This window comes from Oncorhynchus masou, chromosome 25, assembly GCF_036934945.1.
Source record: "Oncorhynchus masou masou isolate Uvic2021 chromosome 25, UVic_Omas_1.1, whole genome shotgun sequence".
In the NCBI taxonomy this organism is placed as follows: domain Eukaryota; kingdom Metazoa; phylum Chordata; class Actinopteri; order Salmoniformes; family Salmonidae; genus Oncorhynchus; species Oncorhynchus masou.
Window position 1 is genome coordinate 24,831,489 of NC_088236.1, and position 24,068 is coordinate 24,855,556.

At 43.8% G+C, this 24,068-nt stretch overlaps 1 protein-coding gene across 1 annotated transcript in view; it reads left to right on the forward strand.

Moving 5' to 3' along the window:
• The first annotated feature begins 4,515 nt into the window (after positions 1-4,515).
• The window catches only part of gpat2 (glycerol-3-phosphate acyltransferase 2, mitochondrial), a 67,087-nt gene continuing 47,534 nt past the window's right edge, over positions 4,516-24,068 (forward strand). Inside the window, exons 1-4 of the mRNA XM_064936979.1 lie at positions 4,516-4,619; positions 10,335-10,445; positions 16,774-16,847; positions 16,951-17,061. Of these exons, the coding sequence (XP_064793051.1) occupies positions 4,548-4,619; positions 10,335-10,445; positions 16,774-16,847; positions 16,951-17,061 (368 nt within the window). The 5' untranslated portion in view covers positions 4,516-4,547. The remainder of the gene's footprint in view (positions 4,620-10,334; positions 10,446-16,773; positions 16,848-16,950; positions 17,062-24,068) is intronic.

The window sequence follows — 24,068 nt, forward strand, 5'->3', positions numbered from 1 at the left end:
GGACAAAGGTTAACAATAAAAGCCATCACTAATATAACTCCCACCAGAAAACCACTGTACACAACAGATTAAAAGAAAATAGCAAATTAACTTAATGACTTCTACATAAAATTTGACATCACTTCTCTGCCAAGTGTGTTAACATGCTCAACACCAGTCAGGGTCACTGTCTTTTAGATACCTGTACATTCCCACACGGTTCCACCTCGGTGGAAGAAGGCAATCATCACCCCTCTTCCTCAGAAGCCTTCTCCCAAAGATAAGACTGTTGACCTGTTGCTCCGACCTCCATTGTAATGAAGTGTATTGAAAAGATCATTCAGTCAGACTAAACACACTGTTGGACCTGTATCAGTTGGCTAACAAATACAAATGTGGCACAGATTAAGCAATCCTCAGTATAGTGCATCTCATCCTGCAACATCTGGAGAACCCCAAGGCCTATCTATGCTCTACTGCTATTTGTGGATTTTAGTTCAGCATTTAACGTTAAAATTACTTTTATTTTCATATATAGGCAATAAGTGAGCTGTTTGTGTGTTTTGTTAACATTCAAATGGCACAGTATTATTCTCTATCAAGAACAGAGTGCATTTCAGAACCCAGTCTTGGTTCACACGGTGGCGAACTGACCAATTAAAACGTGGTAACTAAAAATAACACGCACAATCAAAACGGTCTGTTGATCCTCCTACTTCTGTTGACACGCCCACTTCTAGACAGACGGTATGCAATTACCCATACTTGGAGCTAGCCAGCCTGTTAGCTAGTTACATAAGCTAGCTGTGCAGGATAAGCGGTCATACGTATCATAGAGTAGCGTTGAACAACTTCAGAGGAGAATAGAAAAGGCGTTAATAAGAGAGAAAGAGCAAAGACAGGTAGGCTTATGTTGGGGCTCTGCCTAGTTTACGTTACAAACGAATTCCTGTCCACTCTGTCTTAGTACCATTTGATGTTGAGCTAATGATGCTTAGCCAGAGATGTACCCATGGAGGTGAATGGGAGAAAAAGGAAAAGACTGAGAGAGCAGGAATCAGGCACGTGCATAGATGGTCTTTCTGGGCACCTGCCGTTTTGCCCTCCTATAAGAAAAGTGCCCTTTCAGATTGGTGGCGTTTAACTTTTTTTTTATTTCACTTAGTCCATTTTCTCTCTTATTTGAGTTGCCCATCAAACCAGCTCATTGCTAATTTTTGAATCTTGAAACTCCCTCCTCCTTCGCACCAACCCGTGCGTACTGTACTTCTCCTTGTTACTTGTCCTGCAGGCAGAAGCTATCATCACCGAACGGTAGTGTAGGCTACTAGTGGCTCCCTTTTGATTTGCCTGTCATCTCACGGTCAGGAACAGGGAAGGCTTCAATTCGACTGTCAGTAGGCCTAAAAGGCAGATAACTCCAATCACAGGTAAAGACTAGTTAGATTGTTTCAACAGAATAGCAACCTAGCAAGATAATTAGCTGCTTAGCATAATCTATACTGAACAAAATGACAAATGCAACATATAGAGTAATGGTCCCATGTTTCATGAGTTGAATTAAAAGATCTGAGACATTTTCCATAAGCAGACAAAGCTTATTTCTCAAATTTTGTCCAGAAATATGTTTAGTGAGCATTCCTCCTTTGCCAAGATAATCCATCCACCTGACAGGTGTGGCATATCAAGAAGCTGATTAAACATGATCATTACACAGGTGCACCTTGTGCTGGGGACAAAAGGCCACTCTAAAATGTGCAGTTTTGTCACACAACACAATGCCACAGATGTCAACATTTTTGAGGGTGCATGCAATTGACATGCTGACTGCAGGAATGTCCACCAGAGCTGTTGCCAGAGAATCTAATGTTAATTTCTCTACCATAAGCCGCTGTCATTTTTGAGAATTTGGCAGTACATCCAACTGGTCTCACAACCACATGTGTAACCACACTAGCCCTTGACCTCCACATCCAGCTTCTTCACCGGTGGGATCATCTGAGACCAGCCACCCAGACAGCTGATGAATCTGTGCCTTTGCATAACTGAAGAATTTCGGCACAAACTGTCAGAAAACGCCTCAGGGAAGCTCGTCATCCTCACCAGGTTCTTGACCTGACTGCAGTTCGGTGTTGTAACTGACTTAAGTGGCAAATGCTCACCTTCGATGGCCATTGGCTTCACTTAGTGTGCTCTTTATGAATTAATCCCAGTTTCAACTGTACCGGGCAGATGGCAGACGTGGGTGAGCAGTTTTCTGTTGTCAATGTTGGGAACAAAGTGCGTTATGGTGCGGTTATAGAACAGGCAGGCATAAGCTACAGGCAACAAAAAAATACATTTTATCGATGTCAATTTGAATGCACAGAGATACCGTGACGAGATCCTGAGGCCCATTGTCGTGCCATTCATCCGTCGCTGTCACCTCATGTTTCAGCATTATAATGCATGGCCCCATGTCACAAGGATCTGTACATAATTCCTGGAAGCTGAAAATGTCCCAGTTCTTCCGTGGCCTGCATACTCACCATTGAGCATGTTTGGGATGCTCTGGATGTACGACAGCATGTTCCAGTTCCCGCCAATATCCAGAAACTTCAAATTTTATTTGTCACATACACATGGTTAGCAGATGTTAATGCGAGTGTAGCGAAATGCTTGTGCTTCTAGTTCCGACAATGCAGTAATAACCAACAAGTAATCTAACTAACAATTCCTAAATTACTGTCTTATACACAGTGTAAGGGGATAAAGAATATGTACAAAAGGATATATGAATGAGTGATGGTACAGAGCAGCATAGGCAAGATACAGTTGATGGTATCGAGTACAGTATATACATATGAGATGAGTATGTAAACAAAGTGGCATAGTTAAAGTGACTAGTGATACATGTATTACATAAGGATGCAGTCGATGAATATAGAGTACAGTATATACGTATGCATATGAGATGAATAATGTAGGGTAAGTAACATTATATTATTCGCACAGCCATTGAAGAGTGGGACAACATTCCATAGGCCACAATCAAGTCTGATCAACTCTATGTGAAGGAGATGTGTTGTGCTGCATGATGCAAATGGTTGTCACACCAGATACTGACTAGTTTTCTGATCCACGCCCCTACCTTGTTCTTTAAGGTATCTGTGACCAAGTGATGTATATCTGTATTCCCAGTCATGTGAAATCCATAGATTAAGGCCTAATGAATTTATTTCAATTGACTGATTTCCTTATGAACTGTAACTCAGTAATATCTTTGAAATCGTTGGGTTTTATATTTTTGTTCAGTGTACATTCGCTATGATCAGCTGATAGCCCACCCCTCTTTGCCCTCTCTGATAATTGTTAGGCTATACGCTTGCTAGAAAGGAGAGTTGATTCAGGATGTTAGTAATAAGGAAGTGAGAGTGAAATGTGGTGTGGAGAGATGCAGAAGGAGGATGAGTAATTGTAGCTATGGGCTCAGGTTGATAGATGGTTGACTTTTGCCAACACTCCCTGGCCAGGACTGGGTGAGTAAATTTGTTTTGGGGGAAAGGTGTGTGTGTGTTAAGGATTTAGCTGTAATTGAAGTGATAAAGCACATTCTGTGCATTTCAATCACAATCCTCTTCTGTTTGTTTTGTGCAGTGTCCAGCACATTACTGTTATGTATTCATAAAGTGTGCGTGCGTACATGCTTATGGGTGTTTGTGCAAAATAAAGCATATGCTTGTGTGTCAAGCTAGATTGGCTTCTAGGGTTACTATGGTTACAGCTTCACCCTAGAATAACTCTCATTCCCATGGGAAAGTCTGTATGTAAAGGGCGCATGTGCGTGCGATGCTTTCAGGTGTATTATCAGCTACAGAGGATGACTGGGTTGGCCACATGCTCTGGCTCTGTCAGCTCCCTCCTATTATGGAAGTCTGGCCTTATTATGTGATACTGAGAGGCAGGGGGAGATGTCAGTGATACTGATAGATGTTAGATGCGTCAGTGCACTCATTCATACTGTTTCTCTTGACTGTTGTCTTGTTTGCCAGTGAGTCTGCGTTATCTGTCTCTGAATGTCTTCACCAGAACACCATTTTTCTATTGATAACAGATGAACAGGAAGGCATACATCTCTAATAAAAGTCTAATTGTAATGGCAGTTAAGAACAGAAACAGCCTCTTGTGTTTGAGCACCATTGTTTCAGCCTGTGAACTACCAAGTTGCTCTTCTGGTTAATGAATAGGTCTTTATATGTTGGCTAGGCCTTCTACGTCAATAAATTCACCTTATTAGCGTAACATAAGTATGCTATGGGCTATGCAGAACATGGTCAGGTCCACTCGGGTCTGTAAGCTGTAGTTACATAGACCCGATGACAATCAAACAGGATCCAGCTCAGACCCGAGGGACAAGTTTGAATTTCAAACACAAACCCGATCTGTTCGGGTCTCGGATATAACGTGTCCACACGGAACCGTGAAGAGCTCTACAGTGTATGTGTGTGAAGTAAACCTGCTCTTACCCTGCCACCCTCTTTGTGCCTATAGGTCCCTGAGAGAGTGACACACCTGTGGAACGAACCACCATGGCGCAGGAGAGTGGGTATGGCTTTACTGAAGCCCTCATCTCCCAGGGCACTCAACAGAAGAGACCAGCAGTAAGAACACCCTTCTGCCTACAGTACACCCACCTACCTACCCACCAGGGGTTCCGTTAGGAAAATTTGGCGCCGGACATTTGACCGGCAACATTTTAATTTACCTGACATTTGAGAAATTTACTGGCCCCATATGCATTGGGTATTTTAGCCTGATTAGGGCATCCAACCACAGTGCTCAGAATGACAAATCACATTTTGTTTATGGTAATTAAATGTTAAATGGACATGCAAGTCCAGGTGGCAACGATGTGCGGTTCTTCTTACTGAATTCAGATGTGCACTTCGAAGATGTTAGAATAACTGTCCACGTACTTTTCCTCAGCCAACAAGACAAGTAACAAACAGAAAATCACTAGCCTATGTCAATCTACTATACCTCATAGTACAAACGTTTACCTATTCTATTGGTCAGCTTGTCGAGAAAGAATTTGCCTATTCCAAACAGACTGGGACAGTTGTGGGATGATAGATCCCAAATTCATACAACCAGTAGGCTACATAAAAATAAAATATATACTTTAAAAGGCAATGAGTGATGAAACCGATCAGAACGTTTAGCTTAAAATGTTGAAAAACTATTATTTATTCACATAATAAGCGCAGCAAAGCAGTAGGCTACGTGCAATGTTTCGTTCCAGAATGCAATTAGTGGGAAAACGCCTATTGTCAAAAGCGCAATGCACATGCGAGTGGTTTCATGTAACAGAGATGAACATTTCCTTAAACATTTAGAAAGAGGGGTGATCTAATATGCAACAACTAGCATGGGTTGTGCCTTTGGCTACTGGACAATAAAAAAAGTTAATATAAAACAATTGCCTCAACAGATATGGTCTGAATTTCGACAAGGCGGGACAGTTGCGTCCCACTTGGGCAAAAAACAGGGAAAATGCAGCGCGGCAAATAATAAAAAAAATTAAAAAAACATTAAAATCAAACTTTCATTAAATCACACATGTAAGATACTCAATTAAAGCTACACTCGTTGTGAATCCAGCCAACATGTCAGATTTTTAAAATGCTTTTCGGCGAAAGCATAAGAAGCTATTATCTGATTATAGCACCAGCAGTAAACAAAGGGGGTAGCATATTTCAACCCTGCAGGCGCTACACAAATGCAGAAATAAAATATAAAACACGCATTACCTTTGACGAGCTTCTTTTGTTGGCACTCCAATATGTCCCATAAACATCACAATTGGTCCTTTTGTTCGATTAATTCCGTCCATATATATCCAAAATGTCCATTTATAAAGCGCGTTTGATCCAGAAAAAAACACCTTCCCAAAAAACGCAACGTCACTACAAAATATTTAAAAAGTTGCCTATAAACTTTACCAAAATATTTCAAACTACTTTTGTAATACAACTTTAGGTATTTTTAAACGTTAATAATCGATCAAATTGTAGACGGGTCTATCTGTGTTCAATACAGGAATGAAAACAAACCAGAGAACTCAATGAACAGACAAACCTAAAAAAAAAAAAAATCTGAACGGTTAGTCCTCGGGGTTTTGCCTGCTACATAAGTTCTGTTATACTCACAGACATGATTCAAACAGTTTTAGGAACTTCAGTGTTTTCTACCCAAATCTATGAATAATATGCATATCTTATATTCTTGGCATGAGTAGCAGGAAGTTGAAATTGGGCACGCTGTTTATCCAAGAGTGAAAATTCTACCCCCTAGCCCCAAGAGGTTAAAGCAAGGTAAGACATGCCTCATAATGTAGTAAAACGATTAAGTAGGCTGTTTTCAAAATGTATACGGCCTCCATCTCATTGAAAGTGGTGTGACACGCTGATGAAGCCTGCCTTCCGTTGCCAATGCATTTGCTGTTTTGAGATGTATGACGCTACAAGCTTGGCACACTTGTATTTGGGAAGTTTCTCCCATTCTTTTCCGCAGATCATCTCAAGCTCTGTCAGGTTGGATGGGGAGTGTCGCTGCACAGCTATTTTCAGGCATCTCCAGAGACGTATGATCGAGTTCAGATCCGGGCTCTAGCTGGGCCATTCAAGGACATTCAGAGACTTGTCCCGGGCGGCAAACTCTATGAAGAGTCTTGGTGGTTCCAAACTTCTTCCATTTTTAAGAATGATGGAGGCCATTGTGTTTTTTGGGACCTTCAATGCTGCAGACATTTTTTGGTACCTTTCCCCAGATCTGTGCCTCGACACAATTCTGTCTTGGAGCTCTACGGACAATTACTTCAACCTCATGGCTTGGTTTTTGCTTTGACATGCACTGGCAACTGTGGGACCTTATATTGACAGCTGTGCCATGTACAGTGCCTTGCGAAAGTATTCGGCCCCCTTGAACTTTGCGACCTTTAGCCACATTTCAGGCTTCAAACATAAAGATATAAAACTGTATTTTTTTGTGAAGAATCAACAAGTGGGACACAATCATGAAGTGGAATGACATTTATTGGATATTTCAAACTTTTTTAACAAATCAAAAACGGAAAAATTGGGACGTGCAAAATTATTCAGCCCCTTTACTTTCAGTGCAGCAAACTCTCTCCAGAAGTTCAGTGAGGATCTCTGAATGATCCAATGTTGCCCTAAATGACTAATGATGATAAATACAATCCACCTGTGTGTAATCAAGTCTCCGTATAAATGCACCTGCACTGTGATAGTCTCAGAGGTCCTTTAAAAGCGCAGAGTGCATCATGAAGAACAAGGAACACACCAGGCAGGTCCGATATACTGTTGTGAAGAAGTTTAAAGCCGGATTTGGATACAAAAAGATTTCCCAAGCTTTAAACATCCCAAGGAGCACTGTGCAAGCGATAATATTGAAATGGAAGGAGTATCAGACCAATGCAAATCTACCAAGATCTGGCCGCCCCTCTAAACTTTCAGCTCATACAAGGAGAAGACTGATCAGAGATGTAGCCAAGAGGCCCATGATCACTCTGGATGAACTGCAGAGATCTACAGCTGAGGTGGGAGACTCTGTCCATAGGACAACAATCAGTCGTATATTGCACAAATCTGGCCTTTATGGAAGAGTGGCAAGAAGAAAGCCATTTCTTAAAGATATCCATAAAAAGTGTTGTTTAAAGTTTGCCACAAGCCACCTGGGAGACACACCAAACATGTGGAAGAAGGTGCTCTGGTCAGATGAAACCAAAATTGAACCTTTTGGCAACAATGCAAAACGTTATGTTTGGCGTAAAAGCAACACAGCTCATCACCCTAAACACCATCCCCACTGTCAAACATGGTGGTGGCAGCATCATGGTTTGGGCCTGCTTTTCTTCAGCAGGGACAGGGAAGATGGTTAAAATTGATGGGAAGATGGATGGAGCCAAATACAGGACCATTCTGGAAGAAAACCTGATGGAGTCTGCAAAAGACCTGAGACTGGGACGGAGATTTGTCTTCCAACAAGACAATGATCCAAAAATAAAGCAAAATCTACAATGGAATGGTTAAAAAATTAACATATCCAGGTGTTAGAATGGCCAAGTCAAAGTCCAGACCTGAATCCAATCGAGAATCTGTGGAAAGAACTGAAAACTGCTGTTCACAAATGCTCTCCATCCAATCTCACTGAGCTCGAGCTGTTTTGCAAGGAGGAATGGGAAAAAATTTCAGTCTCTCGATGTGCAAAACTGACAGAGACATACCCCAAGCGACTTACAGCTGTAATCGCAGCAAAAGGTGACGCGACAAAGTATTAACTTAAGGGGGCTGAATAATTTTGCACGCCCAATTTTTCAGTTTTTGATTTGTTAAAAAAGTTTGAAATATCCAATAAATGTCGTTCCACTTCATGATTGTGTCCCACTTGTTGTTGATTCTTCACAAAAAATACAGTTTTATATCTTTATGTTTGAAGCCTGAAATGTGGCAGAAGGTCGCAAAGTTCAAGGGGGCCGAATACTTTTGCAAGGCATTGTACATTGCAAAATAGTTGGAGAGATTTTCGATGTACAGATTACATGGTTTATGAATTGACACGCAAAACAGAATTATTTATATATATATATATATATATATATATATATATATATATATTTGGTTTGGAGAGTTGCTTTCAACATGTCAGCACTTTAGATTTTTTTCACAATGTGTTCTTACTGTAGTGAAAACTTACTGGCTCATTTATCAGTGTCATACTGCAGGCTCTCTATTAAAGTGGATTGTCCCTGGCCCTGCTCAGCCTGTGGAGAATTTGCTAATATTTGAAAAGGCCTACCTGTGATTGGCTGGAGGAATGAGAGGAAGGAATATATTTACATCAGTGGAGGCTGATGAAAGGAGTATGGCTCATAATGATGGCTGGAACGGCACAAATGGAATGGCATCAAGCACACAGAAACCATGTGTTTGATTCCATTCCGCTCCAGCCATTACCACTAGCCTGTCCTCCCCAATTAAGGTGGCAACAACCTCCTGTGATATACATGCATAATGATCTGCATGTCATTGTGTCAGTAAGGGGAGCGTCTTTTCAGTTAACACACACCCTCTGTCTCCCTCACTCTCATAAAACACACACACACACCACTCTCTCTCTCCCACAAACACACACTACTCCCAACTTTTAACAGTATAGGCACCAAACAGAATTGAAGGAGCACCATCAATTAATTATTCCTTTTGAAATACCCCTCATGAGTAGCATACTCTTTTCCTTTCTTCCTGTGCCAATTCAATTTGCCTAAACCTACTGTCAAGTTACCAGGTTGTTAGCTAGCTGTGTAACATGACTGAACAACGTTGTCTGTTACCAAACTCCTAATCAGCGACCCAGGATTAGTGTAAAAGGCCCGTGACATGGTTTATGAAATTATAGCAAATGTGTGTGAATCCTGATAGGTAGAATGAAAGGCGTCTCTGGTAATATGGGTCATATTGTTGTCACTGGTTAGATTAGAGACAAGATGTTTTTTCTGCTCCATTTTCCCTCTCTGGCACTCAGAGGCTACATGTCAGGGAATTTAAAGTCTACTCAGACTGGTCTGTGCTCTTGGTTGTAACAGGTGATGAAATTATACAATGTATCACTTTGCGGGCTGCTCCAATGTAACAAATATACAACTCTAACAACATAAGACTCGTCTGGGTCTGCATCCCCGCTTGCATCACAGCTAAATGATGTATTTTTTTAAACAAAGTGAAGTGGATATTATTGCCTGCTGATTCAAGAGACTAGTGGCTGTTGCTTAAATTAAACTGCATTCATAAACAAAGCTGACTTGAGAAACATTTTAGAACAGGCAGGTTCTTTAGATCGGTCAGGCTGAAAAAGTCGCTAGTATTGTATGAGACAGTACTACGGTATTCTAAAATCTTCATATTATGACATTTTGGTAACGTTATATTACCGTGGTACCGCGCTACACTTCAAGCAAGCCTTTGTCTGTTACACATGCGCACTCACACAGCACAATACTTGTGTTTTGGGAGTGGACAGAATAATAATGGATTTGGTCTCACTGATAGGGATGTCATGGAAACGCATTCTACTGCCACTAGTTTGAAAGTCACCGCTCAAAAGTCCTATACAGTGACAATCCGGTTTGTGTTAGACATGTTTATGACATGTTGATATAAGATCATGTGTTTGTGCCGGACAATATAAGAACAATACCAAATATGAAGCATGTTGACTCAGAGTTGATGCTGTCGTCAATTTACATTGTGATTTTGTATGTATGTTAATGCCATATCCCTGCATTCTCTCCCTGTTAGTTGTCATGGGGGTCGAAGATCAAGAAGAAGCTGAAGACTGTAGCTCCCTACCTCGGCAAATTCAGACCATCTGTAGGACAATGTTGCCACCAGTGTACCCCTGACAGCCTGGTAAGTAGGGGGATGGAGAGCGAGGCGAGGTGGGTACTTAAGCAATAAGGCCCGAGGAGGAGTAGTAGTGTGTTGCTAGGAGAATAAGAGCACCTCCTCCCAGCTGCCCACTGCACTGAGGCTAGGAAACACTGTTACCACTGATAAATCCACAATAACTGGGAATTTCAATAAGCATTTTTCTACAGCTGGTCTTGCTTTCCACCTGGCTACCCCGACCCAAGCCAACAGCTCTGCACCCCCCGCAGCAACTTGCCCAAGCCCCCCCCTCGCTTCTCCTTCATCCAAATCCAGATAGCTGATGTTCTGAAAGAGCTGCAAAATCTGGACCCCTACAAATCAGCTGGGCTAAACAATCTGTACCCTCTCTTTTAAAATTATCCGCCACAATTGTTGCAACCCCTATTACTAACCTATTCAACCTCGCTCGTTTCATCTGAGATCACTAAAGATTGGAAAGCTGCCTCGGTCATCCACTTTTCAAAGGGGGAGACACTAGACCCAAACTGTTATAGACCTATATCCATCCTGCCCTGCCTGTCTAAAGCCAGATCACCAACCATTTCAAAAAACAAAAAAGTATTTATATAGCCCTTCGTACATCAGCTGATATCTCAGTGCTGTACAGAAACCCAGCCTAAAACCCCAAACAGCAAGCAATACAGGTGTAGAAGCACGGTGGCTAGGAAAAACTCCATAGAAAGGCCAAAACCTAGGAAGAAACCTAGAGGAACCAGACTATGTGGGGTGGCCAGTCCTCTTCTGGCTGTGCCGGGTGGAGATTATAACAGAACATGGTCAAGATGTTCAAATGTTCATAAATGACCAGCATGGTCAAATAATAATAATTTCGTATCGCACTGTACCTTCTCCGCTATGCAATCTGGTTTCCGAGCTGAGCATGGGTGTACCTCAGCCACTCAAGGTCCTAAACCATATCATAACCGCCATTGATAAAAGACAGTACTGTGCAGCCTATGGGGGTGCCACTCCACTCTATGCCACTCTATGGGGATGCCGCAGGGTTCAATTCTCGGGCCGACTCTTTTGTGTATATACAGTGCCTTCCCGAAAGTATTCGGCCCCCTTGAACTTTGCGACCTTTTGCCACATTTCAGGCTTCAAACATAAAGATATAAAACTTTATTTTTTTGTGAAGAATCAACAACAAGTGGGACACAATCATGAAGTGGAACGACATTTATTGGATATTTCAAACTTTTTTAACAAATCAAAAACTGAAAAATTGGGCGTGCAAAATTATTCAGCCCCCTTAAGTTAATACTTTGTAGCGCCAGCTTTTGCTGCGATTACAGCTGTAAGTCGCTTGGGGTATGTCTCTATCAGTTTTGCACATTGAGAGACTGAAATTTCTTCCCATTCCTCCTTGCAAAACAGCTCAAGCTCAGTGAGGTTGGATGGAGAGCATTTGTGAACAGCAGCTTTCAGTTCTTTCCACAGATTCTCGATTGGATTCAGGTCTGGACTTTGACTTGGCCATTCTAACACCTGGATATGTTTATTTTTTTAACCATTCCATTGTAGATTTTGCTTTATGTTTTGGATCATTGTCTTGTTGGAAGACAAATCTCCATCCCAGTCTCAGGTCTTTTGCAGACTCCATCAGATTTTCTTACAGAATGGTCCTGTATTTGGCTCCATCCATCTTCCCATCACTTTTAACCATCTTCCCTGTCCCTGCTGAAGAAAAGCAGGCCCAAACCATGATGCTGCCACCACCATGTTTGACAGTGGGTATGGTGTGTTCAGGGTAATGAGCTGTGTTGCTTTTATGCCAAACATAACGTTTTGCATTGTTGCCAAAAAGTTCAATTTTGGTTTCATCTGACCAGAGCACCTTCTTCCACATGTTTGGTGTGTCTCCCAGGTGGCTTGTGGCAAACTTTAAACAACACTTTTTATGGATATCTTTAAGAAATGGCTTTCTTCTTGCCACTCTTCCATAAAGGCCAGATTTGTGCAATATAAGACTGATTGTTGTCCAGAGTCTCCCAGTCTCCCAGAGTCTCCCTCTTTTTGTATCCAAATCCGGCCTTAAACTTATTCACAACAGTATCTCGGACCTGCCTGGTGTGTTCCTTGTTCTTCATGATGCTCTCTGTGCTTTAACGGACCTTTGAGACTTTCACAGTGCAGGTGCATTTATATGGAGACTTAATTACACACAGGTAGATTGTATTTATCATCATTAGTCATTTAGGTCAACATTGGATCATTCAGAGATCCTCACTGAACTTCTGGAGAGAGTTTGATGCACTGAATGTAAAGGGGCTGAATAATTTTGCACGCCCAATTTTTCAGTTTTTGATTTGTTAAAAAAGTTTGAAATATCCAATAAATGTCGTTCCACTTCATGATTGTGTCCCACTTGTTGTTGATTCTTCACAAAAAAATACAGTTTTATATCTTTATGTTTGAAGCCTGAAATGTGGCAAAAGGTCGCAAAGTTCAAGGGGGCCGAATACTTTCGCAAGGCATTGTATATCAATGAAGTCGCTCTTGCTCCTGGTGATTCTCTGATCCACTTCTACGCAGACAACACCATTCTGTATACTTTTGGCCCTTCTTTGGACACTGTTAACAAACCTCCAGACAAGATTCAATGCCATACAACACTCCTTCCGTGGCCTCCAACTGCTCTAAAATGCTAGTAATACTAAATGCATGCTTTTCATCCAATCTGTGCCTGAACCCGCCCGCCCGACGAGCATCACTACCTTGGACGGTTGTAACTGAGAATATGTGGACAACTACACATACCTAGGTGTCTGGCTAGACTGAACTCTCCTTCCAGACTCACATTAAGCGTCTCCAATCCAAATTAAATGTAGAATCGGCTTCCTATTTTGCAACAAAGCCTCTTTCACTCATGCTGCTAAACATACCCTCATAATACTGACTGTCCTACCAATCCTTGACTTCGGCGATGTCATTTACAAAATAGCCTCCAACACTCTACTCAGCAAATTAGATGTCGTCTATCACAGTGCCATCCGTTTTGTCACCAAAGCCACATATACTACCCACCACTGCGACCTGTATGCTCTAGTCAGCTGGCTCTCGCTTCATATTCGTCGCCAAACCCACTGGCTCCAGGTCATCTATAAGTCTTTGCTAGGTAAAGTCCAGCCTTATTTCAGCTCACTGGTCACCATAGCAACATCCACCCATAGCACGTGCTCCAGCAGGTTTATTTCACTGGTCATCCCCAAAGCCAACTCCTTTGGCGGCCTTTCCTTACAGTTCTCTGCTGCCAATGACTGGAACGAATTGCAAAAATCACTGAAGCTGGAGACTCATATCTCCCTCCCTAACTTTAAGCATCAGCTGTCAGAGCAGCTTAGCGATCACTGCACCTGTACACAGCCCATCTGGAAATAGCCCATCCAACTACCTCATCCCCCAAATGTATTTATTTTTGCTCTTTTTGCACGCCAGTATCTCTACTTGCACATAATCTGCACATCTATCACTCCAGTGTTAATGCTAAATTGTAATTATTTCACCGCTATGGCTTATTTATTGCTTTACCTCCCTGATCTTACTACATTTGCACACACACAGATTTTTCTATTGTGTTATTGACTGTACATTTGTTTAACTCTGTTTTTGTCGCACTGCTTTGCTTTATCTAGGCCACGTCGCAGTTGTAAATGAGAACTTGTTCTCAGCTGGCCTACCTGGTTAAATAGAGGTGAAATAAAAAAAATAATGCAGATGGAAGAGAGAAAGCCACTTTTGAGGTGTGCCCAGAGAGCGAGCCTATTGAGGTGTGCCCAGAGAGCGAGCCTATTGAGGGGGCTGCCCAGAGAGCGAGCCTATTGAGGGGGTGCCCAGAGAGCGAGCCTATTGAGGGGCTGCCCAGAGAGCGAGCCTATTGAGGGGGCTGCCCAGAGAGCGAGCCTATTGAGGGGGCTGCCCAGAGAGCGAGCCTATTGAGGGGGCTGCCCAGAGAGCGAGCCTATTGAGGGGGCTGCCCAGAGAGCGAGCCTATTGAGGGGGTGCCCAGAGAGCGAGCCTATTGAGGGGGCTGCCCAGAGAGCGAGCCTATTGAGGGGGCTGCCCAGAGAGCGAGCCTATTGAGGGGGCTGCCCAGAGAGCGAGCCCCAGAGAGCGAGCCTATTGAGGGGGCTGCCCAGAGAGCGAGCCTATTGAGGGGGCTGCCCAGAGAGCGAGCCTATTGAGGGGGCTGCCCAGAGAGCGAGCCTATTGAGGGGGCTGCCCAGAGAGCGAGCCTATTGAGGGGGCTGCCCAGAGAGCGAGCCTATTGAGGGGCTGCCCAGAGAGCGAGCCTATTGAGGGGGCTGCCCAGAGAGCGAGCCTATGGAGGGGGCTGCCCAGAGAGCGAGCCTATGGAGGGGGCTGCCCAGAGAGCGAGCCTATTGAGGGGGCTGCCCAGAGAGCGAGCCTATTTTGAGGTGTGCCCAGAGAGCGAGCCTATGGAGGGGGCTGCCCAGAGAGCGAGCCTATTGAGGGGGCTGCCCAGAGAGCGAGCCTATTGAGGGGGCTGCCCAGAGAGCGAGCCTATTGAGGGGGCTGCCCAGAGAGCGAGCCTATTGAGCGGGCTGCCCAGAGAGCGAGCCTATTGAGGGGGCTGCCCAGAGAGCGAGCCTATTGAGGGGGCTGCCCAGAGAGCGAGCCTATTTTGAGGTGTGCCCAGAGAGCGAGCCTATGGAGGGGGCTGCCCAGAGAGCGAGCCTATGGAGGGGGCTGCCCAGAGAGCGAGCCTATGGAGGGGGCTGCCCAGAGAGCGAGCCTATGGAGGGGGCTGCCCAGAGAGCGAGCCTATGGAGGGGCTGCCCAGAGAGCGAGCCTATTTTGAGGTGTGCCCAGAGAGCGAGCCTATTGAGGGGGCTGCCCAGAGAGCGAGCCTATTGAGGGGCTGCCCAGAGAGCGAGCCTATTGAGGGGGCTGCCCAGAGAGCGAGCCTATTGAGGGGGCTGCCCAGAGAGCGAGCCTACTGAGGGGGCTGCCCAGAGAGCGAGCCTATTGAGGGGGCTGCCCAGAGAGCGAGCCTATTGAGGGGGCTGCCCAGAGAGCGAGCCTATTGAGGGGGCTGCCCAGAGAGCGAGCCTATTGAGGGGGCTGCCCAGAGAGCGAGCCTATTGAGGGGGCTGCCCAGAGAGCGAGCCTATTGAGGGGGCTGCCCAGAGAGCGAGCCTATTGAGGGGGCTGCCCAGAGAGCGAGCCTATTGAGGGGGCTGCCCAGAGAGCGAGCCTATTGAGGGGGCTGCCCAGAGAGCGAGCCTATTTTGAGGTGTGCCCAGAGAGCGAGCCTATGGAGGAGGTGCCCAGAGAGCGAGCCTATTGAGGGGGCTGCCCAGAGAGCGAGCCTATTGAGGGGGCTGCCCAGAGAGCGAGCCTATGGAGGGGGCTGCCCAGAGAGCGAGCCTATGGAGGGGCTGCCCAGAGAGCGAGCCTATTTTGAGGTGTGCCCAGAGAGCGAGCCTATTGAGGGGGCTGCCCAGAGAGCGAGCCTATGGAGGGGCTGCCCAGAGAGCCCTTTCTGTGTTTGCAAACTTTGCCGCATGAGGGTGGCAGAACACACACCCGCAAAAACCGCCTCTATTTACATGTTGCTTATTTCACTCTACTTTTGGATTATAATTCAACGAATGTATGAATGTCCAGCTTAATATATTGTTTGTCATCATTACAAATCAATTACGTTATACTTAAACACAAACTTCAACCAGTAAAATTGCTATTTGGCTAGCTTTTGCTACAGCTTATAATAATGAGTGTTAGCATTCTAGTTAACAACTGCTGCATACAAAATATAAATTTAGCGACTGTTCAAGCTAGAATCAAAACATCATTGTAAGCGTATGAGAACCCAAAAAACGTATTAAGTTTAAAGTAATAAAATCGTAAATCTAAATGTTGAATGGCCGCAAATGGTGATGGCTTTCTTACTGCCACCAAGAGTGATGTCAGTGTGTCGTGTACTGGAAAAGAGGCTATTGAGGTGTACCCATAGAGATGGGGTTGACCTGACACACAAAGCACATTTAGCAAACCCAGTCATGTCCTAATAAAAGGCCCCATTTAAATGAAGTCCTTAGAGGACGTTCACTGTTCACATCAGTCAATCTCTGCAGCAGTGGTGGCTGGAGGCACTTTAAATCAGGATGGGTTCATAGTAATGGAATGGTGTCAATCACATCAAACATGTTTCATACCATTCCATCACTCAATTCCAGCCATTATTATGAGGTGTGGTACTGGCAGTGTGTAGTACTGGCAGTAGTCTTTGGACTGGTCTAACCAACTAGGTTGTGTGTGTGTGTGTACACTTGCGTTTCAGGGCAAGAAGCTGGGACAGACCATACCCTCTCTGGGCTTCCATAATCTACTGAGTGTCAATGAGACCCACACCAGGTAGACATATACATATATACATATATTACACACACACACAGACCTCCACGGCCTTACATCGCATGCAAACACACAATGATGTGATGTTTCCTGGGTGTTGTAGGTATCGTGGTTGGCTGGTGAGGAGAGTGTGCTGTGTGCTGTTGGTCAGAGGCTGCAGGGTCTACCCTAGTCCTGCTACTGACAGAGTGGAGCGAGTCTCCCAAAGTAACAGGTACCTGTGTGTGTGTTGTGTTGTTGCATGCAAAGGTACAGTTAACACTTCGCACACACCGACGGCATCATTGCATTTTGGTACACCAGAAGTACATTAATTTCGGGGGGCGGAGCTAGCATGTTGGAGTGAACGGTTATGCGTGAGAGGCTCCTGCAACTTTTTTGCGAAATAATCTAATTTAAACTACTTTATGGCACTTTTTACAACAAACGTTTCTTTCTAATACAAGATTGGAACTTTTATATGAAAATGCCGAGTAATAAGCGACCAAAGGACAATAAATCCACAGCGGAGGCCTACTCCCCACTAAACAACGAGACAGACATGGCGGGAGGCACCTGCAACAACGTGACACTTACAGAACTTACCCGGGCTTTGGGGGAGCCACGTGTTGCTATAGCTGAGGATCTTAAGGCCACTATTGCTGAACTGGACACCAAAATCGAGAGCATCATTCGAACGGTCGCTTCGCATGGCCAGAGTATTGTGGACCTTGAGAAAGCTTCTGAATTCAACGCTGGTAGGATCGACGAGTTAGAGAAGCTATGCACGTCATTGCAGGATAGTGTGCAGAGGCTTTCTGTGAAAGTGATAGACCTGGAGGGCCGATCCAGACGTAATAACCTTCGCGTTGTTGGTCTGGCAGAGGGGGTAGACGCGGGCTCTCGCCCCACCGACTTCTTCGCCAAGCTATTGAAGGATGCAATGGGATCGGATGTTTTGGATTCGGATCCCCACCTGGACCGTGCACATCGCTCCCTTGTCCCAGTGCCTGGACCGGGCCAACGTCCTCGCCCAGTAATCATCTGTTGTCACAGTTTCAAGACCAAGGATCTTATCCTGCGTGAAGCTCGAATGAGGGGCAACCTGTCACATAATGGGCATCCATTCCGTGTATATGAAGATTATGCGCCCGATGTGGCAAAGCATCGCGCCGACTACAGAGATGTCATGACCAAACTCTACAAACTCCATCTTCGCCCAGCCTTACTCTTCCCTGCAAGACTAAGAATTACCCCGCCTTCCGATGAGAAGATTTGTCTCTCCTCGGTTTTGGACGCAGAGAAGTTTATCCGGGGATATACACCAATCCCCTGTACAGGTTAGAGTGCCTTGTCATTGCGTGTTAGTGTCTGCTCATGGACTCGAATCCATACTATACCATATTGGGTGAAACCGTATTAAACGGGCTCAACAAGGGCTACCGAACATGTAAGACGCTGAGCCAACCAAAGGATGGCGGTCAGAGCTCTCATTTAACGTTAAATTCACTTTCATCCCGGCTGTGCTCAGAGCGATGCATATTTTTACTTCCAGGTTTGATCACTGACACTTTCGGATGGATATACTTATATTCCCCCACTTTTGTTTTGTTTCGTTATTTATTTTACAATCCTTACATTATTCTTACTACCATACCATTTATTTATTGCTTGCAGGGGACTGGGGGTGATGGTTGGGAAGGGGCAGACGCAGACACCTGGTTAGCAAGTTGATGTTTTGTGCCGTTCTGCCTTTGTCTAGCCGTGGGCCGCTCTCCCGATTAGAGCCCCACCAGCCCTCTTTAGTGCTTATGGCTGTGTAGGTGTGCGTACATATAATTACTATTTGTACTTTATTACTATTTTCTCTTAGCATTTTAGTATTATGTATGTGTATATTTTAAATCAGTGTAGATTGTTATACTGGGGTATGAATGTTTGTATGTGTATATGTGCATATGGATGTATATACATATTCTTTAAATATATATTTTTATATACTATTTTTTGTGTGTGTGTGTGTGTGTGTGTGTGTGTGTGTGTGTGTGTGTGTGTGTGTGTGTGTGTGTGTGTGTGTATATATGTATATATATAAAAAAATGTATTTAAAAAAGTTCTATTTTTAAAAAAAAATTAAATAGGGGGAACGTTTAATTTAGCAAATCCTTGTTCCGATCTCCTGACCCACAGTATGTAAAGGTACGGCTGACTATGTTGGTTGCGGATGGTTTATTTTTGGACCGGCAGTGCTTAGCAATATAATCTTGAGGCTATATCTTGCTTATCTCAGGGATTGACCCAGGGTGACGCTTAAATGCGCAATATGTTTAAGTTGCAACTTATTCTGTTTAGGTTTATTAGATGCCAACTGAACACTTTATTCGCGGGAGCCTCCTCAGTTCATATGTTAGTAGAAGGATAGGATAGTGAGAGGTGAACGTATAGTTGGGATTTTATTTTTGTTTTACCTCTTGTTCGAGGTCGCGCCGTGCTTTTTTGGCATCGGCCAGACAATGTGTTTATTATTTTTATTTTTCCTTTTGTTTTTCTCCTGTTTGTGCATGCCTGTTAAATATGGGTTGATGGGGGCCGTAATTGTTGGGGAAATTAGGGGGACAGGGTGGGAAGTAAAGGTGCTTGCAGGGGGGGAGGGGTGGGTTGGATACTGCTCGGGTGTAGGTGCTACATATGCTGATCGTGATGGTTTGGTGCGTTTTCTTAACTTTTTATCAAGTTACATGGTATGCAGGCCACCATAGGAACTACAAACGAGAGGAGGGCGGGGCTTACATTCACTTCCTGGAATGTCAAGGGTTTAAACAAACCAATTAAGAGGGGCAAGGTCCTGGCCCACCTGAAAGCACTCTCGTCGTTATATTTTTGCAAGAAACCCATCTGAAGAATAACTCTCATAGCAGACTTAAGTGTAGGTGGGTGGGGCAAGTGTATCACTCTAACTTCTCTGCTAAAACGAGAGGCACAGCGATTCTGGTACGGAAAGGAATTCCCTTTCTACATAAAACCACCCTTGCGGATAAAGAGGGTCGGTATGTGATCGTGATAGGAGAAATCCACTCTACCTCAGTAACTCTACTAAATATCTATGGGCCAAACATTGATAACCCCTCTTTTTTCAAAAGAGTCCTTGACCTGATTCCAGATATCTCCCATACTAACCTGGTCATTGGAGGGGACCTTAACTGTGTGCTAGACCAGTATTTGGATAGATCCTCTACCCTTCGAACCCCTACCTCCTATTCAAGCGAATTCTTGAATACCTACATAAAAAATTCGAACTTATTTGATATATGGAGGATCGCTAACCCTACAGGTAGGGAATACTCCTTTTACTCTCATGTTCACAATGTTTACACTCGAATTGACTACTTTTTGTTGGATGCTAGACTACTCCCCTATACTTGTAATGTGAGGTATCATGATATTATAATCTCGGACCACAGTCCACTCACCTTCTCCCTGAGATTGGGTGACATTGTACCAAACGAGAGGGTCTGGAGGTTGAATCCTCAGCTCCTCACAGAACCAACATTCTGTGAATATCTTAAAGACCAAATTAAATTTTTCTTAGATACCAACGACAACACAGAGACCTCCCCAGCATTATTGTGGGAAACACTGAAGGCTTATCTGAGAGGCTGTATCATCTCCTTTCAGGCTGCCAGGAGTAGGCGAAACAGAGGAAAACTGGAAGAACTGGAGGGACAAATTCACTTACTGGATAGGGAGAATGCTAGCCACCCATCTATGGAGAAACATAAAAAAATTACCTCTTTAAAATTTGAATAAAATCAGATTCTCTCAGCTAAAATTGCTAAATCTTTTCTCTATGCCAAGCAAAAATATTTTGAGTTTGGTGACAAACCACACAAATTACTCGCCAGACAACTTCGAAAAAATGTGAGTGACCGAATGATTCACAAAGTTAAATCTGCATCTGGGGAATTACTCTCTTCCCCCAAAGACATCAATGATAGATTCTGGCAGTTTTATGAGACTCTATATACATCTAAAGCGGATCCTAACCCCTTAATTATGCAAACATTTTTGGAGGACTGTAATCTTCCTGCCCTGAGCCAGGAAGATTCTAACTTCCTGAATAAGGAAATATCTCTTGATGAAATTCGAGAAACAATTAAATCTCTAAAGAGTGGTAAGACCCCGGGCCCAGATGGATACCCTGGTGAATTCTATAAAACATTCAGCAACATGCTCTCTCCCTACCTGCACAATGTTGGTTCAGGCCAATGAGGATGGAGCTCTTCCTTCTACTTTGGACGAAGCGTTCATTACAGTTATACATAAGAAGGGTAAAGATCCAGAAGAGGTAGGGTCATACAGACCAATATCTCTCCTTAATACAGACCAAAAGATTTTAGCAAAAACTCTGGCTAACAGGCTTAGCACTTTAATTGGCAAATTGGTCCACTCGGATCAGACCGGCTTTATCCCTAACAGAAACTCATTCTTCAATCTCAGGCGCCTCTTCAATATTATGTATTCTCAGAGGTTACCCAACGTGGACCTTGCCATCATATCTCTTGACGCCGAAAAGGCCTTTGACCAAGTTGAGTGGCCCTATCTATTCAAGGTCCTACAGAAATTTAATATTGGAGATGAGTTCATAAATTGGATCCAGCTTTTATATAGGAACCCCTGTGCCAGAATACTCACTAACCAATCATTGTCGCCCCGATTTAACCTTAACAGGGAGACAAGGCAGGGTTGTGCGCTGTCGCCTATGCTCTTCGCCCTAATTATCGAACCACTCGCTCAGACGATTAGATCTCATGCAGCAATACACGGCTATAATACTAAAGATACTCTAAATAAGATTTCCCTATACGCAGATGACATCCTCCTCTATGTAACAGAACCCCAGGCTAATATCCCAGCTATTATTGATGTGATCAATTTGTTTGGTACCTTCTCGGGATACAGAATAAATTGGAACAAGAGTGAATTAATGCCCATACGGTCGCAAAACACCTCCTGGCTACAACATCTCCCATTTAAGTTATCTTCAGAAAAATTTACCTACCTAGGAATAGTAGTTACCAAACAATACTCCTTACTATTTAAAGAGAATTTCCCCTCTCTGATACAAAAACTCAAAGCAAACATACTATTTTGGAGAACTCTCCCAATTTCTCTCCTCGGAAGAATTAATGCCATTAAAATGGTCTTCCTCCCACAACTGCTCTACCTATATCAGAACGTCCCAGTATTCATACCTAAATCCTTTCATAAACAACTGGACTCAATTATCAATCCTTTCATCTGGGATTATAAAACACACAGGAGAGGTAAAAAACACCTCTGTAAATCCAAGATGGAAGGAGGACTGTCTCTCCCAAATTTTATATTTTATTTCTGGGCCGCTAACCTCTGCGTTGTTACGTTTCTGCTGGATGACGCACTACCGTCACCCAGCTGGCTTAGTATGGAGCGTGAGGAGTGTCACCCCTTCTCTTTTGGCGCTGTGGTGAATTACTCTCTTCCCCCAAAGACATCAATGATAGATTCCGGCAGTTTTATGAGACTCTATATACATCTAAAGCGGATCCTAACCCCTTAATTATGCAAACATTTTTGGAGGACTGTAATCTCCAGCGCCTCTTCAACCTCAGGAGGCTGAAAAAATTCGGCTTGTCACCAAAAGCACTCACAAACTTCTACAGATGCACAATCGAGAGCATCCTGGCGGGCTGTATCACCGCCTGGTACGGCAACTGCTCCGTCCTCAACCGTAAGGCTCTCCAGAGGGTAGTGAGGTCTGCACAACGCATCACCGGGGGCAAACTACCTGCCCTCCAGGACACCTACACCACCCGACGTTACAGGAAGGCCATAAAGATCATCAAGGACATCAACCACCCGAGCCACTGCCTGTTCACCCCGCTATCATCCAGAAGGCGAGGTCAGTACAGGTGCATCAAAGCTGGGACCGAGAGACTGAAAAACAGCTTCTATCTCAAGGCCATCAGACTGTTACACAGCCACCACTAACATTGAGTGGCTGCTGCCAACACACTGACACTGACTCAACTCCAGCCACTTTAATAATGGGAATTGATGGGAAATGTTGTAAATATATCACTAGCCACTTTAAACAATGCTACCTTATATAATGTTACTTACCCTACATTATTAATCTCATATGCATACGTATATACTCTACTCTATATCATCGACTGCATCCTTATGTAATACATGTATCACTAGCCACTTTAACTATGCCACTTTGTTTACATACTCATCTCATATGTATATACTGTACTCCATCCATCTGATACCATCTACTGTATCTTGCCTATGCTGCTCTGTACCATCACTCATTCATATATCCTTATGTACATATTCTTTATCCCCTTACACTGTGTATAAGACAGTAGTTTAGGAATTGTTAGTTAGATTACTTGTTGGTTATTACTGCATTGTCGGAACTAGAAGCACAAGCATTTCGCTACACTCGCATTAACATCTGCTAACCATGTGTATGTGACAAATAAAATTTGATTTGATTTTTGATTTTGTCGCCTGTCAATCTGGAGATGTCACTTTATTGTAACAATCCTATTATACATAACACAGTCCGAATCTGGAAGCAAATTAAAGTCCACTTTGAGCTTAGACCAATGTCATTCATGCTCCCTGTCGCCAAGAATCCCTCCTTTGCCCCTTCTAACCTTGATAACACCTTTGAGCGATGGGGAGAGCTGGGCATAAGTGCCATAGGGGATTTATACATAGAAGGGACCTTTGCTTCCTTTGAGTTGCTGAGGGAAACTTATAATCTTCCCAGAAGTAATTTTTTCAGATACCTACAAATTAGAGACTACGTTAGAAAACACCTCCCAACATTTGGGAATGCTAAACCTTCCATGTTTGACGGATGCATAAAATTATGCCCCACCTCAGATAAACTGATATCGCGTCTATATGATGCTTTTCAATCTGTTAGCACACCTTCTACAGATGCCATCAAGGCAAAATGGGAGAAAGAACTAGGGACTGACATTTCTGTGGCAGACTGGGAAGAGAGCTTGGAGTATATCCACACATGCTCCATTAATTCCAGACATCGTCTCATACAATTCAAGGTTTTACACAGATTACACTATTCCAAAACTAAACTGCACAGGATATTTCCTGATACATCCCCTACATGTGATAAATGTCAGGCTGCGCAGGGTACACTACTCCACTGCTTTGCCCTATGCT